Consider the following 21,219-nt stretch of genomic DNA (forward strand, 5'->3'; position numbering starts at 1 on the left):
CTGTCTGTCTTTTCCTGCAGATGCGTGCGCGTATGTGATAGAAGGGCTAGATCATCCGCAAAGTCAAGGTCTTCAATGTTAGAGTGGAGGGTCCATCGAATCCCTCTTGACTTGTCTTCTGTTGTTTTCCTCATGACCCAATCTATAGCAAGATTGAAGAGTAATGCTGACATCATACATCCTTGGCGGACTCCGGATTCTACCAGAAAGCTGGTGGTGTTAGTTCCTACTGTGCATGAGAAGCCGTTATAGAGTTGTTGGATAATATTGACTAGAGGTCGACCGATAGTGGATTTTTAAAGGCCGATATAATAACGATAGTTTGGAGCAGGAAAAAGCCGATAGCCGATTAATTGGCCGATACCCCCCCCCTGAAAAAATTCAACACTGTTGGAAATTCACAATCTCTGACTTTATTAGCAGCAACTGCTTTACTGAACAGCTAATAAATATCCAAATGTATAAAATCGCGAAGTGAACATCAAACTCAAAGTACTAAATACCAAAATAAATATATAAATCTTGAACTGGATATAAAAGTAATAAATACCGAAATAAATAAATCTGCATAACTGAACATCAGTCTCAATGTAATAAACACCTAAATGGATATACTGAACATCAGTCTTAATGTAACATCAGTCTCAATGTAATAATAAACACCTAAATGGATATACTGAACATCAGTCTAAACACCTGTTCTTTATCACTACTAAAGAATGGTTTGTTTTTTTTAATTAGGCTATCTTTTTTAAAAGAATAAATTCAGAATTCATTTCCAAATATAGCCTAGCTAACCCACTGCAGCAACAGTAAAGTTTCCAACAGCAAAGTCACTATAACCTCCATAATATCTGGGGGGGGGGGGGGAATCGAGGGGGGGGGGGGGGGGCTTGTTTTGTCTCAGCCAGCGGCTAAAGTTTACAAGAAATTGCCAAATTTTAAGATTCATGGCAAACTAAGATGAACAGACTACACAGAGACAGCTTTCTTTTAGCGTGTTTTTAACGAGCTGTTAATTGTTAAGCACGTGTGGTTGCGTAAAACTTGCGGTGGAAATGTCGCTGTTTATGCTGAAATATGATGCACAGGTGGTACTTATTGCCTCCACCAAGGAGGTTATGTCTGTTCACTTTCAACTTAAATACACTTACAGTGACGCGTGTCGTCGTCTCCACCTCCTTCTCCTCTCTCCCTCTCTCTGCTGCCGCTGCGCTGCTCACGCACCGTCTCTCTCTCTCCCCCCTCCCTCTCTCTCTCTCCCCCCCCTCCCTCCCTCCCCCATGCGCGCTGTGTGTGCAGAGCAGCCCCGCCCCTCAGTGATCAGAGAGACAGAGAGCAGCAGGCCATGGAAGGAGCAGTTCACGGCGCTGCGGGGGAAAAAAAAAAAAAACAGCCATCGGCCACTATCGGGGCCATTTTCCGTTAATTACGATAGTTTGTAAAACGTCCTATCGGGGCCGATTAATCCGCCAAACCGATGAATCGGTCGACCTCTAATATTGACTATGTGGGAGGGGATGCCATAACTTCTCATAATCTTCCAGAGACTATCGCGATGGATGCTGTCAAAAGCCTTTTGGAAGTCAATGAAGTTGATGTAAAGCTGCCGTTGCCACTCACTGCACTGCTCAATGATGTTTCTGAGAGTGAAGATCTGGTCAACACATCCCTTTCCTTTCCTAAAACCAGCTTGTTCATTTTTCAGTGTTTTGTCGACAGCTACTGTTATTCGATGTATAATGATTTTGCTGAATATTTTGCTGGGAACAGAAAGAAGTGTAATGCCCCTCCAGTTGTTGCAGTCAGATAATGCGCCTTTCTTTGGGACCTTAACGGTCACTCCTTTTGTCCAATCAGTTGGTATTTTCCCTTCCGTCCAGATATTGATGTACAGTGGGAGGAGGAGGTTTGCAGCTACTTCTGTATCTGCTTTAAAGAGTTCTGCGTTTAGGTTGTCAGCGCCTGGGGACTTTCCATTTTTTAGAGATTGAATAGCTTGAATGATTTCCATTTTTGTTGGTGGGTTGGTACCGATGTCTAGGTCTTCTGAAGCTTCCTGTTTTTATACTGGGTGAATTGGGGGGTCTCTGTTGAGGATCTCTTTGAAGTGTTCAGTCCAGCGATCTTCTTGCTTTTTTACCGTGGTAAGTAGTTGTCCTTGTTTACTTCTGATATGCTCACTGTTTCTGAATTTTCTTCCGCATATCAGGTTGGTGATTTTGTAGACTGTTCCTTGTTGGTTATGGGAGGCTGCTTCTTCAGCTGCGCTTGCCAGTTCCTCCAGATAGGCTCTCTTATCCCTCCTTGATCGCCTTTTCACCTGTCTGTTGGTTTTTTGGTACTGGGCTTGTAGTTCGTGTCTGATCCTGGATGATTTGGTGTTATTGATTCTTGTTTTCAAGTTCCTTCTGTCTTCGATAATCTTCCATGTGTTGTTATTGATCCATTCTTTGTATTGTTTTTGCCTGTATCCAATAATTTTCTTGCTGGTATCTTTGTAGGTTTTTACAATATATTACCAATGTTTGTTGATGTCGATCTCATTGGCATAGTCATCGGTTGTGGCATTAGAGAGAGCTTCGTATGTATTCCGGAGTTGTATTGTGAATTTCTTCTTTATGGATGGATCTTTCAACATGCAAACATCAAATCTTGGGGAACCTTTGGGTGTCGGTCCTGTTCTTTTCAATTTGAGATTGATGTCCGCTGTTACAAGGTGGTGGTTGCTGGAGACATCCGCTCCTCTTCTCATCCTGACATCTCTCAATGAGCTTCTCCATTTCCCATTGATCATCAGGTGGTCAATCTGGTTCTGGTCTCTCCCATTTGGTGATAGCCATGTCAGTTTGTGGATGTTCTTGTGGGGGAACAGAGTGCCTCCAATAACCATGTTGTTTAATGAACAGAATTCAGCTAGTCTCTCACCATTGTTGTTCATTACTCCACATCCATGTTTGCCCATAGTTCTCTCATAATTGCTGTTGTCGCTGCCCACCTTTGCATTTAGGTCGCCGCTTACTATGAGGAGATCCTAGGCAGGTGTTCCCTGGACTTCAGATTGGAGGATGTTATAGAAGAGGTCTTTTTCTTCGTCTTTGGCATCGTTGGTGGGAGAATAGCATTGGGTGACTGAAAGGTTGTTGTGTTGTCCTTGGAATCTGGCTTTTATTATTCTATTGTTGATGGGTTTCCATTCGATGAGTGTCTTCTCTATACCCTTTTGGAGAATGATGGCAACCCCTTCATGATGCCGGCCATCATCTCGTCCAGAGTATAGGACTGTCTCCCCAGTGCTTGTTTTGAGTGACCCTGAATCTGTCCATCTCGCTTCGCTTATCCCGAATATATTAAGGTTATAGCGTCTCATTTCATTGGTGATCTGTGCTAGCTTCCCAGCTTCAAACATGATTCGGACATTCCAGAAGCCAAACTTTAGTTTGGTTTTGGTGTTCAGTGCCCACCTCTTCGCGCCACCAACTTCCCTAGGGCTTTCATTGGAGGCGGTCATGCGAGTTTGATACTCATGTGGGACTTCACATCCAGATGTTAGAGGTTTGATTTGTTGCCGTTTCCGTATAGTTTTTTACAGAACAGGGTTGCTAGCCCTCTGTCCAACCAATGACCATTACTGGCCATTGGAGGGGGGGTGGAGTTGATTTGTTAGTCCTCTCCCACAAACCTACTGTCTTCCAGGCAACGGATTACAGACTCACACTACATGAGACCAGACAGGTTTAGGGTCGTGTACAAGCTGCCCCGGCACGCCAAGCCCAATTAACTCCCGCTACCATTTAGGTGGCAACTGTCCAGCAGTTAGCCACTACTGGTAACACGATTTCCTCCGTTTTCCTGAGATAAAAAAGATAATTAATTAGAGAGATAATGAATAAAATGTGATAGGGGCATAATGGGGATAAGTAAGTAAACCCTGCTTTACATTGTTTTAACATTAAAAAAAAAAAAATCATCATTCTGAAGGTGTGGCGGCTTTTATTTTGCCGTGGCGGTGCGCCACGATCAATTACATGTAGAGGAAACCCTGGATTAAATCTCTTTTGCGAGGGAGACCTGGCTAAGAGGATGCATTGGTACAGCATAGAAGCAGGTTACATAACAATATAAACACTTACATATAATACAAACATATCATCATTCATAGCAGGTGCACTTTTCTGTTACTTTATGATTTATAAGGCTTTTGAATTCACCCAGGGAGATGAAATTGGACAATTCAAGTGTGTTCTGAGTGGTGTTCCAGGACCAAGGGGCAGCGTAGGAGAAGGCTGCCTTACCATGCTCAGTATGAGTCCTGGGAACTTTATACAACTTCCGTGTGGAGGAGAGGGAGTTGTACATAGTGTGTGCTGGGGATAACAGATTGCACAGATATGATGGCTACTTATTGAGGAGCGCTTTGTAGGTGAAAGATATCCAGTGGTGATGTCTTCTGAGTGATAGTGAGGGCCAGGAGACCAGAGAGTAAAGAACACAATGATGTGTTGTGAATGCTGAGTTGGTGATGAACCGAATAGCTCTGTGGTAAGCTGTGTTGAGGCACTGGAGAGTTGAGGGGGCAGCATGCATATAAATAATGTCTCCATAGTCCAAGGTTCTCAAGAAGGTTGACTGTACTGTTTTTTTTCCTGGCAACAGTTAGGAGGTGGTGTTTAGTTAGACTGACTTTAATGGCAAGCAGCTCAAATTGTCTGGCCATGGAGATTGAAAGGGACACAGAGCTAGAAAATTTTGTTTTTACATAAATTGCAACCCCGCCTCCTTTACCTACTCTGTCGGATCTATAAATATTGTAGCCATCAATAGCGATTGCATCGTCTGATATTGAACTTTTTAACCATGTTTCTGATAGGACCAAGATATCCACATCAGTTGTACAAATCCAGAGCTTTATCAGGTCTAGTTTAGGAAGAAGACTTCTAACATTTAAGTGCAGAAAGCCTAGACCTGTTCTGCTTTTGAAATCTTCTGGTGTGAGATTACTTTTTACAGGGTCAGGATTTAGAATTGAATTCAGGCTCTTTTTTTTGTTGTTTTGAATTAGGATGAGACTGTTTATTAGGATGAGCCTGTTTATGACTGTTTACTGTTTTATTAATATTAATTCATTCATGCACAAAACACAAACAGAGAACTAGGCTTCATTCATTAAAGGGGACCTATTATGCTTTTCAGACTTTTATATATGTTTAAAATGTTGGATAATGGTTCTAGAGGCCGTGGAAGTGTCATATCCTGAGGTTAATGCATTTGGAGGTAAACCCTGCTAGATAATTGGGATTTCTCTGCACACCTGTTACACTCGGTTGCGCTGAGTTTTTTTTTACATGAGCTCGCGTCTACGTCGATGCGTGCCGGACTCCCCTACATGGTCATGCCGAGGTCTCTGCTCCAGCCGACTCCGCCTCCTCCCATGCTGCTCTGTTGTGCCTGGTGTCACAGCGAAGAGCGGAGCAGACTACTTCCTGCTTCTTCCCTGCATGTTGTAGCGCTGTCGCGCCACTTTACTGAGTTTTATTTAGGATTTTACGCCGACATTTCATGTAAGTGAAGCTGTACCTGTGTGAGGAGCGACGTACCGCCGGGGCCACGTTGTTCGCCGGACTGACGTAACGCTGGACCACCGGAGCACCGGAGCTCCGCAGCTGCAGCGGCTCCTCACACAGGCAGAGCCCGTCTGCAGGCCTCCTCGGCCGGGCGAGCGTCCGTGCTCATCGCGGTAGAGAAAACCATCGCTACAGCTAATAAACATACCCGCAGTTTTTTAGACGTTTACCGCCATGTGGTTAGTCTATTTAGCAGAATGTTGGTCTCATTGATGAAATCTTGTGGCAGTTGAATTAGTTTGAATGAAAAGTGAAGCTGTGAGAAGGAGGAGGAGAGGTGCAGTGCTGCGGAGCTCTGTAGTCAATGTGCACAAATCACCACATTTACATCAATAAATAACTATTTTACAATGAACTGACCAGTCTGCATATATTTTTAATTTATTTTATATATTTATTTTTGCATTTTTATATTACATGTTACATGGTTACAGTAGCCTACATGGCAAAGACTACTCTATACCATCTTTGGTTAGGGTGAGACTAGGTCATGGGCACATTTCATTACACAATGTAGATGGTCAGGTAGATGCAGACTGGAGATCTAACAAATTTGCCTACTGCAGATTTAGCTTTTGTTTGCATACTACATTTTGGCCAAATCAGTATAGGTACTAGTAGTAGACATCGTCATGGTAACGCAATGCTGAGGGAGTGGTTCATTTGCATTTAAAGGGAGGGGCCACTGAAACGGACGGTTTTGCACAGCCCTGTTTTTGAGAATGCTGTGATGTTTGATCTTTGGGGTATTTTGACCGAAGCACGTCACAGACATGTCTTTCAGACACCCAGGAACTATTTTAGTTTGTGCAAAAAGGAGCATAATAGGTCCCCTTTAAAATTAATTATCTCGTTATCTTGGGAAAACGGAGGAAAAATATCCCATTATTACGGAAGCCCTAAAGGGACAAGTCCGTATAATTTTTTTTATTATCGTTTTCTCGTGATAACGACTTATTATTTCGTTTTCTCGAGATAACAAAGTCTGTTTTCTCGTGATAACGAATTAATTTATGTCGTTATCTCGAGATAACAAAGACCGTTTTCTCGTGATAATGAAATAATCATAGAATGTGTGGTTGACATGGTTGCCCAGCAACATGTTTCCCCGGTGCAATCGCTTCTGCTTACGGGGAAGTAGCAGCTGGTTAGCCGCTGTATGTTCGTAGCAGGGGGCTACTACGTATGAACTGACTCGCCGCTCTGTGTGTGTGTCGCGGTGATAATTTAACCGTGAAAAGTAGGCTACAACACACACAACATAACGTTACAGCCGCAGTGTTGTGAGTGAATCATGTCGGGACCAGAGCGATTGCTGGTCTGGACAACCAGGCTTCATGAACCCGCTCCACAGACCCCGGTGCCCGGCCGTAGGTGGCTCACACACCCGGGGAAGGACATCCTGGCAGTGAGGGTGTGTGAGCCCGCCGCCGCCGCTGGGGGCGGCCAGGCGGGGAAGGCGATCAGTGAGCTTCGCCGGCCGGGCTCACACACCCAGAGGAGAAACTTTCTGCTTCTAGTTTAGGAGCAGCGCAGCGGCTCGCGGCTGCAGTTCATACACTGACTCCATTCTCAGTGTATGAAGTGAACAGAGCTGCAGCCGCGAGCCGCTGCGCTGCTCCTAAACTTAACAACAACTTAGAAGCAGAAAGTTTCTCCTCTTAACTGCCAGGATGTCCTTCCCCGGGTGTGTGAGCCACCTACGGCCGGGCACCGGGGTCTGTGGAGCGGGTTCATGAAGCCTGGTTGTCCAGACCAGCAATCGCTCTGGTCCCGACATGATTCACTCACAACACTGCGGCTGTAACGTTATGTTGTGTGTGTGTGTTGTAGCCTACTTTTCACGGTTAAATTATCACCGCGACACACACACAGAGCGGCGAGTCAGTTCATACGTAGTAGCCCCCTGCTACGAACATACAGCGGCTAACCAGCTGCTACTTCCCCGTAAGCAGAAGCGATTGCACCGGGGAAACATGTTGCTGGGCAACCATGTCAACCACACATTCTATGATTATTCATTATCACGAGAAAACGGTCTTTGTTATCTCGAGATAACGACATAAATTAATTCGTTATCACGAGAAAACAGACTTTGTTATCTCGAGATAACGAAATAATAAGTCGTTATCACGAGAAAACGATAATAAAAAAAATTATACGGACTTGACCCTTTAGGGCTTCCGTACATTATCACAGGACAACGGAGGAATTAAAATGTATGTATCTATGACCCTTAACGGCTTCCGTAGATCAGGGATCTGATACCTGGAGCAAGTTTCCCCATAGATGTGTTTTTACTTCCCTTTGTTGAATAATGATCTGATCCACACAATGAACTCATGAAGTGAATCTAAAATAATCTGCAAGATCAAACCCAAGTGAACCATCACTAAGATTAGTCAAGTCATGCTGACTTAATGATTTTTTTTTTTTTTTAATTTTCTGTGGTTTTGTAGACAATTATAAATTGATCTCCCAGAAGCGCAGCAGCAGCCCCGAAGGCATCCGCCCTAACTGTGAGTTAAACTGCATGAGATATCAGTCTCTCTGAGAATTGAAATAATCATTAGTATGCTCTTCATTATTTACAGTAAAGGTTGGGTCTGGAGTTTTGTAAGCTACATGCAGCAGAGTAGGAGGGCTCAGGCCTGCTAGTCGCACTAGCTGTCTGATGCTGCTGAGTCCCTCTCTCTCTCAGCAGCAGCAGTCAGGACTGCTAAGTAAAATAAATACAGTCTGAGTGGAGCACTGGAGCCGCGGACCGGTTCCCGACTGTCACCGACACTGGTAACAAGTATTAGGGCCGTTGTAGTGAGCTAGCTCGATGCTAACTTTGACTAGCGGTAGCGGTGAGCATCCGCTGCTAATATAATATAACACCCGCTTCCGAGTTCACCACAACGGCATAACAACATAACACGGAGATGGAGGCTCCCGGTGTTGGTAATGGTCGGATATCGGCCCACGGCTCCAGCGCTTCACTCAGACTGTATTTCCTTTCCTTTGCGGTCCTGGCAACTGCTGCTGTCTGGGGCAGGAGGCTACACAGTTGAGCCCAAGAGGAGGGGCTGAGATTCAATGTTTTGTTTACAAACTGCAACAAACAAAACTCCAGACCCTACCTTTAAACAGTCATTAAGTAATATCAATACTGCTTAGTGTAGGAATCTTCAGCAATTCTAGTTTTTCATGATGCCATTGGTAGTGTAAAATAAATAATGAAACATTTAATCTGTCTATTTTCATATCCTTATAGTTACAGAAGAATATGACACTCTGAATCCTTACCTGCCACCTGAAAGTGAGTCAAAATGAACTGACAGTCAGTACGTTTACATGACACTTGAAAAAACCGAATTATTGCCTTAATCCGACTATAACTGGATAACTGAAGTGCATGTAAACACCTTAGTCCGACTGAAATCGGAGTTGAGAACTCCGATTAAGACACCCAGATAATGCGATTGGAATTCGATTTTCTCCGTCATGTATACACCTTAATCAGAGTATAACTGGACAATGCATGTGCGCATGCTCCACAACAGTAGAGACAGCACAAAGTGGAGCAGAGAAGCCGGCCAAACCCGGCAAAGTAAAGAAAAAAACCCCAATGTCAGCGCCGATTCAATGCATTTCACACAGCGCGACCAGCCAGAGTGTTTCTTTATATATAAAAAATTTCAAAAAGAGAGAGAGAGATGAAAAAAGGAAGCTCGTATCCTATTCTCAGCGCGAATCCGGCCCAGACTGGCGCGTCTGGTCGGGAACTGCAGTTGAGAGTTTATTATTAGTAAGCTTATAAGTTGTTTATATTCAGTTTTTTACGAGGTGACAGGAAAGTCAACAGGACAGGGGGCGTATTAACCCGCTGAAGCAACGGGTGACGCCGCATGCGGGGGCGGACCCCGTCAGTTATTTGATTTTCTCAGTTGCATGTATATTGAGACAAGGACAGAAGTCCGACTTGACGCCAAAATCGAATTTTGAGCATAGCTCGATTAAGCTCTGCATGTAAACGTACTGACTGTTTGGCAGACTGTTTGGCAGCAGAAGTAAGTGATATATTTGTGTTAATATAAGTCTTAGTTATATCTTCCGACAGCAATCACTTACATAGAGTGTTTGGACCGAAAGGAAGTTACGAGTGGCCGTTATAGTGACTTTCACCGGTAAAACAGGTCGGAAAAACACGAGTGGGTTGCCTGAAACGCTACAAAGTCGTAAGTTGTGACTTGAAGCTGTAATCTACGATTTTAAAAGCCTGCCTGGAACGCAGCATTAGCGAAAACGACCGGACCACTTACTTCTGCTTTAAGATAATATATGATTAAAATTAACCTGATCTTATTTTTCCTATATTTATTACTGTATTTTGTCATTCGTAATCCAAGCAATATCTGCATTGAAGGTACGGATGGAGAAGAAAAAATGTTTTTTAGGGATACATGTATGAATGTACATCAAAGAACAAACATTTACTGATAGGATATAAAATAATATTAAACATTGAGATATACATGGAAGAATCTTGATTCTGTCACAAATGAAATGTGTAGTAGTAGTAGTAGTAGTAGTAGTAGTACAGTAGTAGTAGGTTTTTATTAGACGTGGTGTCTTGCACCATACTGTAGGTGCCCAGCCCTCATGGGCTTAGAAGACACCCCAAACACAAAACAAAACACATGGTGGATGGTTAATGTAGTTTTCACCTGGACTTCACCTGTACACTGTAAAAAAAAAAAAAAAAAATCAATAAAAAAAAAGGTCATTGCTTCATTAAAAAAGCTTTTTTTCCTGCTATTGACAGAATTAATTTTCTTTTCTTTTCAGTGTCTGAGCTGAGGGTTGTTTTGTTGGGGAACAGCTGGTCTGAGAGGAGTTCAGTGGGGAACTTCATACTGGGAGAGACCAAGTTCAACAAACAATCTGACTGCTGTGTGAGGGCCAGTGGGCCAGAAGGGGAGAAGAAAATTGCTGTAATCAACAGTCCAGATCTGCTGGATCCAAACATCTCTGAAGACAAACTGACAGAGTGTATAAAGGACTGTGTGAGTCTCTCTGATCCTGGACCTCATGTGTTCCTGTTGGTTCTACAGCCTCAAGACTTCACTGAGGAACACACAACAAGGTTACAATCGATCCTTAAAAACTTTAGTGATCAGTCATTTGAACATTCACTGATACTGATATCAACACCCAGAGAGGAGAGTTCAGGTGAAAACTACATGAACCATCGACCATTAAAACACATGATCAGAATCTGTAGATACAGATACTTGAAGCAGGAGAACCTGGATCGTACAGAGCTGTTAACAAGAATGGGTCAAATTGTGAAGGAAAACAATGGACATGTGAGCTGTGATGTTTCGAACGAAGCACCATGTTTAACATGTGATCAGGAAAAGCCGAAACAAGAGGAAGGAACCAGTTTTAACTTGGCTCGTTCAGAAACTGTTGGTAAGTGCAGGAGAATCATGAATTATAACTTAAAGTATTAACCATTGATACACTGCTTTTCTATTACTGTGTCTTTGACAGAGGTGACAGCTCCCAGTGAATGTTCAACGACCCAAACATGTAAGTACAACATCATTATTATCCAGTAAAATACAGCATCAATATCTAACACAACATTTAGATGAGACATTTCTGACTGATTCCACAGACATAGTAGGTTGACGTCTGTAGAATCAGCTTGAAAAGTAAACAGTCATTTGGGTACATTCATTGAGCCGTAACGTTAGGTAACTGAGTGTTCATAATGAACAAACTGAAGAAAACAGGTGACCATTTGATAGACTGTAACCTGTAACTGTAACTGTAAGAGAAGATTTGTGTGTGTAAAATGACGGTGACGGTACCGACCCAAATTTAATATAGATGAATCAGGCTGTAACTTACTAATGTGTATGTCACATCTTGTCAAAGTAATGAGTGCTGTTCTCTCTTTTTTGTCGGTAAACCAAAGACAGTTTTCTACCATGGTGGACAATAAAAATATATTATATACAGTCAGTGTAATGAATTGAGTGGTAATGGTAAATTAACTTGCATTATAGCACTTTTCTAGTCTCTATGATTACTTGAAGCACTTAAATGACAATGTGTTCATTGTATTTTTCATTCTAATGTTTAATGTTTTATTTGTATGATTTCGTAGCTGATGACCTTGGGACTGGGATGGTTGGTACAACTGGGGACAAAAAGAATCCACTCAACAAATTACTCACTAGCAGTAAACAATTTAAAAAGAAAATGAAGGAGGCTGTCAGAAGAAAAACATTGACAGCAGAACCTAATCATCCAGTGGAGAAGATTGAGAGCATTGTGCATAAAAACAAAGGAACCTTCCTGACCTTCACTGAGGAAACCAGGAGAACAAAGTCTGAACACATGAAAGCAGCTTTAAACCTGGTTCTGTGTGGGAGGAGAGGAGCAGGGAAGACTTCAGCAGCTGAGGCCATTTTAGGTCAGACAGAGCTTCATTCAGTCTCCAACTCATCAGAGTGTGTTAAACATCAGGGAGAGGTGTGTGGACGTCAGGTTTCCCTGGTGGAGCTTCCTGCCTTGTATGGAAAACCTCAGGAGGAAGTGATGGAAGAGTCACTCAGTTGTATCTCCCTCTGTGATCTTGAGGGCGTCCATGGCTTCATCCTGGTCCTACCTGTGGGTCCCCTCACTGATGATGACAAAGGAGAGTTAGAAACCATCCAGAACACATTCAGCTGGAGAGTCAATGACTTCACCATGATCCTGTTCACTGTGGAGTCAGATCCTACAGCCCCAGCTGTTGTTAACTTTGTCAGAGATAACATAGACATCCAGGAGCTCTGCCAGAGCTGTGGAGGAAGATCTGTTGTTGTCAACATCAAGGACAAACAGCAGATCCCTGAGCTGTTGGACACTGTGGACAAGATGAGACTCAACCAGGACAAACCATCCTGCTACACAACTGAGATGTTTGCACATGTGCAAATAGAAAAAATTACCCGAATGCAAACTGAACTGGAGGAGTGGAGAACAAAAGGCATAGTGAGTTGTAAATACTGAGCAATTATTGGGTATTTAAATAGGCATATTATGAGAACTTGAACCATTTTGGACCATTTTTTTTAAAAATATTTTTTTCAACCATTTTTAGACATTAAGTTTTCAATTTTCAAAAAAGCAAAAATGAGGACATGTAGTAATTAAAAAATATTAACTGAAGTCTTTATGAGTCTGTAATATAAAGAAATGTTCCTTTTTTTAATTACATTGCAAAACTTGCAGTATGATGTATTTTGCGGTCTAAAGAGTGGTAAAACTGTCTGCACTTAAATGAACTCTAAGTCTTCATTTTTCACAGGTGATGATGACAAGAAGAGTCCAGACTGTCTCAGGATTGTGCTGATAGGGAAGACTGGAAGTGGAAAGAGTTCCTCAGGAAACACCATACTGGGAAGAAAAGAGTTTGAAGCCAAATCAAATCAAACATCAGTTACCAGGTTTTGTCAGAAAGCTCAGGGTGAAGTGGACGGTCGTCCTGTTGTTGTCGTCGACACTCCTGGTCTGTTTGACACAACCTTGTCCCCTGAAGAGGTTAATGAGGAGATGGTGAAATGTATCAGTCTTCTGGCTCCAGGTCCACATGTCTTCCTGTTGGTGATACAGATCGGAAGATTCACAGCAGAGGAGAAGGAGACACTGAAACTCATCAAGGAAGTCTTTGGGAAGGATTCAGAGAAGTTCACCGTCATTCTTTTAACTGGAGGAGATACACTGGAATATGAAGAGCAGACTGCTGAAGAGTACATCAACAAATGTGAAGATTCCTTTAAGAAGTTGATCTCTGACTGTGGAGGAAGATACCATGTGTTTAATAACCGTGATAAACACAATAATACACAAGTCAAAGAGTTGATAAAGAAGATCGACACCATGGTGAAGACAAATGGAGACAACTGCTTCACTAATGAGATGCTGCAAGAGGCTGAAGCAGCAATACAGAAAGAAATGAAGAGGATTCTGAAGGAGAAGGACGAGATGAAGAGAGAGAAGGAGGAACTAGAAAGAAAACATGAGGAAGAAAAAGAAGCAATGAGAAGAAGAATGGAAGAACAGAGAGCAGAAATTGAACGAGAAAGAGACCTGAGAGACAAACAACTCAAGGAAATGGAGGAGAACATAAAGAAGGAACGTGATGAGAAGAAGAGAGAACAGAAAGTGAGAGAAGAAGAAGACAGGAAGAAGAAAGAACAGCAAGAAATTGAACGACAAAAGTGGGAACAAAAAATAAAAGACCTGGAGGATGGAATAAGATCAGAATCAGAATCAAAGGAAACTATTAACAGAGAGCTGAAGGAGAGTAAAGAGGAGATCAGAAAACAACAGGAAGCCTGGGAGAAGACACAAGAAGAGTGGTGGGAAAAACGAAAACAAGAAGATGAACAGAGACGACAGGAAGAACAAACAAGACTCAGAAAACTCCAAGAATATGAACAAGAAAGAGAAAAATCTGAAAACAACAGAAAAGAAGAGGACAGAATGAGAAGAGAACATGAAGAGAAGGAACGTAAAGAATTAGAGGAAAATTATAAGACAGAAATGGAGAAGATGGTCAGAAAACAAGCTGAAGAATTTAATGAGTTCAGTAAGCAAATGGAGGAGGATTTTTCAGCTCAGATAGACAAACACATGAAGGAAGTGATGGATCTGAAGAAAGAAATAGAGGAGAAACGGCAAGAATATAAAAACCTACAGGATCTCGCAGAACACAAAGAAAAAAATCTGAAACAACGCATGGGTGAACTGCAGGACAAACATAAGGAAGAGGTGACTGAGTTAGTTCTGCTACTTCTGACCAAAAAGAAAGAAAACAGGAAAAAAATAAGGACGATGCAGGAAACACAGAAAAAAGAGGTGGATGATCTTCTAAAAGAACATAAACTTGAAAACCAAACGAAAGAAAGAGAAAAACTGAATGAATTTAAGAAAAGACACAAGAAAGAAATGAAATCATTGGAGAAAGAACCTGTGAACCAAAGTAAAGAAGATCAGAGGATGAGTAAGGCTCAGCTGTCCACCAAACAGGAGCAAGAAATTAACGAGTGGAAACTGAAGTTTTTTAACCAACAGCGACAAAAGCAGAAAGAAGAACTGGATAAACTACAGAAAGAACACGAGAAGAAAATCAATGAATTAAAACAGAAACTTTTGGAAGAAAATGAAACAAATGAGAAAGATAAAATGGATGAACTGCAAAGGAAACATGAGGAAGAGATGAAAGAGTTGAAAGAGAAAATTGCAACCCAAGATGAAGACAGTGACAAGCAAGACCTGGAGGAACTGCAGAAAAAACATGAAAAGGAGATTGATGATCTGAAAGAGAAACTTCTGAGCCCAGAGGAGCAGCAGCCCTGTCAGATGTCATGAGGAAAAGATCCAAAGTGCAGAGAAAAACTCAGATCAAGTTAGGCCAGAAACAAACGCTCTGGTAGTAGAAGGGCAACTTTTGTTTTGTTTACCTTATTTTCAACGCTTGGGTTTTCCACAAAGGATTTTTTTCTGTCAGTATTTTTCAAATTCAAATCTTTTTTTTCTCTAAAACTGGCTGTTAAACTATGTACTAGTTTGTTTGTTAATTTCCCTATGATAATGTTAAATTACTTTGACATTTTATAATGTCCACAAAGTGATTTATACTTTATCTTTTAACTTTGTTTTTCGTTTCAAATTGGTCATAATTGATGATAGTTTTTTTCTGTTTGATAGCTTTCTTCACTGGACACAAAATAATTTCAATGAATTTATGTCTAAAGAAATTTGAACTGTTAAATACTGTGATGGCATCAGGAATGATGACATAACATGTGATCTAAACTTTTAAATGGAATAAAGTTAAATTGGTTAAACTTGTTCCTGTCATTCTGTCCCTGTGCTCATTGTTCAGTGTTTGGCTTCAGCATCAAGAACTTAGACAAGAGAAATTTAAAACTGAAATGAAACTAGTACTTTTTCATTCAATTACTGTTACCGTTTCTGGAGTTCTATATTTTAATTTTAATCCAATTTGGCAACACTGAGCAGGACAGGAACACTGCTCTTCTAAATAGCGCAGTGTGTGACAAATTATTTAAAATTTGTCAAGAAACATAGTCTTGCATTGCAAAAGTGAGTTACATTTATTCCACTTTTGAGTCCAGATTTATTTTACTGTATATAGTCAGATTTTTATGGAAAAAATACTGGAACACCACTCACCACATTGACCACATCATTGACCCACTTTGAAGACTGTTACCATCTAATGTCATTCGGGACTGTCACATTCATTTATAGGCTAATGTAAGGCCCCCAGTACAATAACAATTTGCATTGCTTTGTACAGTTGTTCTTCTGTTTCTTATTTGGCTGTATCTGTCTGAACCTTTGGGGTACTGGGTTCTCTGTAATCCTTTCATTCTAACAAGGTAAGAGCAAAATGCTGTATTTAATTTGTTTATATACTTTGGAAAAAGAAAAGAAGGTTCGCCCTTTGGCGAAACGCGTTGCTGCTGTTTTTAACAATAAATTAATTGAATGTACCCCATTGTGTGCGGTGGAACCTTCTTTTCTTTTTCCATGGTTTTTGTTCCTGATACCACCTGCACCAATGTGGAGTTTTACCTGAGCTGTGCAGGAGCAATCTCTTCTCTATTTTGTTTATATACTTGTTTGAGTGTGCAGTGAGCTGACTGTCTGATGCCTCGCTGCGTCCAGCAGGTGGAGCTCTAACATAATGAAAAGAGCTCCACATCTCACTGATTGTTGAAACAGCTTTTTTTGTTTGTTTGTTGGGTTTTTTTGAACACCAAACGTTTGTTGCTGTATGATCACCTTAAATATAAGCTGCACAATTTTATCACATGTGTTCAAATCACAATCAGTCACTGTTTGAGACATGTTTAATTTTTCCGTGCATCATAACTGTTCACTGGATCCGTTTTTAATGTTTTAAGTGTAATAGAGAGATGAAGCATAATAAAAACCATGCAGATCCTTGTTTGTATGATCATTTTAGAGGTGAGGAAGAACAGGTTTGCGACATTTCTCTGCAATAAATTCAATACAAAGCTAATCACAGAATAGTCGATTTAAACAAAATATCAGTTAACTGCACGTCAGATGGATTGGGATGTTTATGGTGAAAATGGGATGTAAAAATATAAATAGGCTACTCATACTAAATATACGCGTGTAAATATGTTTAGATCTTAACAGATACAACCAGAGAGGAGTCAAATAAATCACATGACTTTCACTTTCGGAATGGACTGGCATTGATGACACGTATGATGTTCGGACGTCAAAGCAACACGAACAACTTCAACGAAACTTCATCGGACTAATGAGGAAACGTTCCAAACATTATTGGAAAGCGGGAGATGGATTGACAATAGAATCTGATTATTGATCCATCAACAGGTGAGTGTATTTGATAATCTAATTTCTCAATCTGACGAGGCCACGCAGGAAATATATTTGTCTGCGGACTGGATTTGTCAGTGGAATGGCGTCGCGACCTGCATGAGACAGTCAGGGGGAACGTACCCTAACTGATGTGAAATTGTGACTGCTCGTTCTTGAACGCGTCGAAGATGGTTTCTGGTTAATGATAGTAGTCTAATTAAGGGTGATACCAAGCGAATACCCCCTCCTTCCCGACCAGCAGCATAGTGATTTGGAATTTCACATTTCAGTGGTCAGAATCAGGAAGAGGAATTAGATAAGACAGGCAGGAAAGCTCTCCCTAAGTGATTATGTTAACATGCGGGTGACACAGAGTTGAAACAATATTCACTGTTTATCCAAAGATGTTAATGGCAACATGGTTATTAGTTCACATTGAGTGTGTGGATAACAGATTTTAGTGTTTGAGAAACTTAACTCTTTCCTCTTCCCTCCAGTTGAAGTAATCCTGATGTTCTCAGCAGAGTTCAAGATGGCCGCTGCTGCTGCTGCAGGTGAGTCAGTGAAGCATCATATACTTGTAGTTGGATGAAAAATTCTGAAGTCTGTTGGTCTCGGTCAGGCTGTGAGGGTGCATGAGTGCACTGTGCCGTTGTGATGATCCGCTTTATTTATTAACAGTTTTTTATGGTCACTATCAGGGCCGGTTCTAGGCAGGCATATATGAGGGGGCAGTCAGAAATGTGAAGGGGGCATCATGTGAACACATCATGCTCCAGCACTTTTCTTTCTCTGTGCTTATAGTAACTTCATTGAATTGGGTTGTTGACTATGTGTCCAACGGCAACTTGGAGAAGTGGATTGCACTTTGTCAGGCCTCTACCTTCAGACCTGTCCAACTAGGGGTCGGGGTGGCCAACCAGGGTCTTAGAGCCCAAATTTTTTACTGTTGTAATGCAAAGAGCCACATTATATGGGGGGGGGTGCATATACCTGAAGATGCATTGCAAACCCAGAGGGGGTGAAAAAGGTGAGTAGCTAAATACCTGTAGGTGGGTCTGGGGGCATCCCCCCCAGAAAATTTTTGTGATTTTAAAATGTGAGTGAAGCATTCTGGTGTACTCTGAGAAGAGGAGGGGGGGAGACAGAACATTTTAGAAAAGAACCCTGTCCCTTTTTTTCGGCGGATTTTTGTGCTACTGCAGATAATTTTATCAATTTGTAGGATTAAGATTATTAAGAGTAAGATTATTCTTCTTTCTGCTCCCTTTTGTTGAGATTTGGGAGGTTTTTGTTTTTATTGTAGCTTTGTTAAAATGCAATATCATTTTTCTGACTGATTTATTGCCCGATGCCGTGTAGCTATCTGGCTTTCTTCCCCCCGCCCTCCGCCCATTGTCTTCGTTGTCACTTTGTTGTCGCTCCACAGAGCACATGGCTAATTAATATGCACGTGCTGACCATATATGGTTGTGTCTAGGGGTTCCGGGACGGAGGTGCGTTCACGTGCGCAACTGCGCACCGTTCTTGGATCCAGTTTGATTTATCAAAGAGAAATTGCTGAGAGTTGTGCATGCACAGTTTGATAGATCTGAAAAAGGTGTAAATATTTTGGGTGTATTTTCACCGTAGGGCTAAGCAAAACATTTAGTAGCAGCAGTTTTACACTGCTATGAGGCCCCAGGCCCTAAGCCCAGAGCCCAGACGCTCACAGATGCAGCTCCGCGGCTCATCCGCGGCGCTGTCCGTGGTGCTGAAGGTGACACGTTAACTTGACAAACAAACTGCAGCATAGTTCTGTTTGTTTATCATGTGTGTCAGTTTTGTTTGTGGCTTGATAGTTTAGTTGTTGAGATTAAGAACATCACTCCCTCATCAAACCGGTGATAGGCATGCTGAAAAGAAAAGAGAGAGAGAGACGCGCCTGGGTATCGCAGCTGTAAAAAAAAAAAAAAAAAAAAAAAAGAGACGCGCGGAATAGCGGTATCAAAAAGTGTCGGACTACCGGCATGTCTAGATAGAGGGATGTCTGAACCCCCAACTTAACTTCTTTCTCTTTGGTAATATACACATTTGTTGAGTATATTAAAATGTGCTTTCTCAACTTCTAAAATTTGGATTTGAGGGGGCAAGACATTTATTTGAGGGGGCACTGCCCCCTCTTGCCCCTGCGTAGAGCCGGCCCCGGTCACTATGACCTGTTGTTCAATACTTTTAACACTTTTTCAAAACGGCCAGTGTGGGCTGTACAATTAACACATATCTTGTTCTTTTGACACAAAATACGTGCATTTTAGACATTTAAAATTGTTTTTAACTTTTTTACACACAAGCTCAGCAATGGCCAGAACAGTTCTGCTACATTTTCAAATGCTTTTACCATGTTTATCAAAACAGAAAACCTCACGTTCTATAAGGAACAAAAGGCTGAGGCTGAGCAGCCATGAAGATTGAAACACATTTATAACCTGTATTTTGCTTCATTGCTTCTGAAAAACTGTTGAATGAGCTAATACAGCTGATTCCCATCTACACGACTTAACATCTAGGAAACAACAAAGGTTCTTTCAGTCACATGACCTATTTGGGCTGATCTTGTACAAAAAAAGATGGAAAGACAAGGGAGAGTTTCATTGCATTTTGGACATTTGTGTTAGTATTTAGTTCACCCTGTGATTTTGAGCATCAAAATAACTGTTTTGGAAATTGGGTGTTTTGGGTGCTGTGCATTAAGTTTTGAAAAAGTGTTTAAAGTACTGACAAAACGCATCATTAGGCAGCCGTTGTGAACTCATGAAATGAATCTGCAAGATCCAACCCAAGTGAACCCATTACTGTGATTACTATTTGTACATAAATTACTGCTTTTTGTCTAGTCAAAGGCAGCACATTGAGGCTGACTTTGTCATTTTGATGTTTTTTGATTTTCTGTGGTTTTGTAGATGATGATAAATTGAACTCCCAGAGGCGCAGCAGCAGCCCCTAAACACCTTTGCCCTGACTGTGCGTTAAACTGCATGAGATATCAGTCTGTCTGAGAAATGAAGTAATCTTGACTATACACTATTCAGTCATTAAGTAATATCAGGTCTGCTTATAGTTTTTTATGATGCTATCTATTGCTAGGTTTGACTAAAAATATGAAATGAATATGAAAAATAACTACTGCATAATGTATATTTCTATATCCTTATAGTAACAGAAGAAGCTCAACCTCGGAAGCGCTGCCGCAGTTACCCTTTTCTGCCTCCTGACAGTGAGTCAAACTGAACTGACATAGTTTGGGTGATTTGTCCAAATGTGTTAAATACCATTTAGTATTTTTAGTACACCAATAACATTGTGTGTCAGTTAAAATATGGTATGAATAATATATGACTAAAATTAATCTGAAGTTACTTTTCCTGATTTTCCCAAAGATTTTGAAAATACCACTGATGTTATGTGTCCATTAAGATATGGTATGATAATATACGATTGAAATCAACCCGAGCTTAGAGTGCTCAGTGGTCGACTTGTTCGAGCATGTCCCATGTTGGCATGGCCTGAAGCAGTGATTGCTATTTCAAGCCACGAGATGATCTTTCCCTTATGTCATTCTTCTCTCCCTGTCAATCTTCACTGTCCAACGTAATAAAAATGTCCAAAAAGCACAATTTAAACAACAACAGCCTGCACCTACTTTTCCTATATTGATTTCAGCATTTTAGTCATGCACAATCTCAAGTGCAGTGTGCAGTATGCAATATGTGCACCAGAGGTATAGGTGGAAAAAAAAATCTGCACGATTTTCAGGAATAGTTTATGAATGACAACATGTACAAGTACAAACATGTAAAGACGGGATATAAAATAACATTGACAATACAAATGGATATTGCAAAGTAAAAGAAAAAAACAAGACAAAGATGTGACTTGTTGTTACAGTGTCATAGCGTAATTAAGATGATGTACTCGGGATACACTTCACTTTCAATTAATTTTTTTAAAAGGTTATGTTTGAATGCTACAATTGACAGAATTCATTTTCTTTTCAGTGTCTGAGCTGAGGGTCGTTCTGCTGGGGAACAGCTGGTCTGAGAGGAGTTCAGTGGGGAACTTCATCCTGAAAGAGACCAAGTTCAACACTGAAGAAGAACCAGACTGTTGTCAGATAGAGAGT

At 41.2% G+C, this 21,219-nt stretch overlaps 1 protein-coding gene across 1 annotated transcript in view; it reads left to right on the top strand.

Annotated features, from left to right (window-relative positions):
- The window catches only part of LOC310991891 (uncharacterized protein), a gene marked incomplete at its 3' end in the record, with an annotated part of 147,902 nt that extends 127,859 nt beyond the window's left edge, over positions 1-20,043 (top strand). Inside the window, exons 7-10 of the mRNA XM_083979822.1 lie at positions 12,976-14,441; positions 14,745-15,027; positions 17,555-17,611; positions 20,000-20,043. Coding sequence (XP_083835948.1) covers positions 12,976-14,441; positions 14,745-15,027; positions 17,555-17,611; positions 20,000-20,043 — 1,850 coding nt within the window. The remainder of the gene's footprint in view (positions 1-12,975; positions 14,442-14,744; positions 15,028-17,554; positions 17,612-19,999) is intronic.
- Between the last annotated feature and the right edge of the window lie 1,176 nt (positions 20,044-21,219).

Source organism: Trachurus trachurus, assembly GCF_905171665.1.
Source record: "Trachurus trachurus genome assembly, chromosome: 9".
Classification (NCBI taxonomy): domain Eukaryota; kingdom Metazoa; phylum Chordata; class Actinopteri; order Carangiformes; family Carangidae; genus Trachurus; species Trachurus trachurus.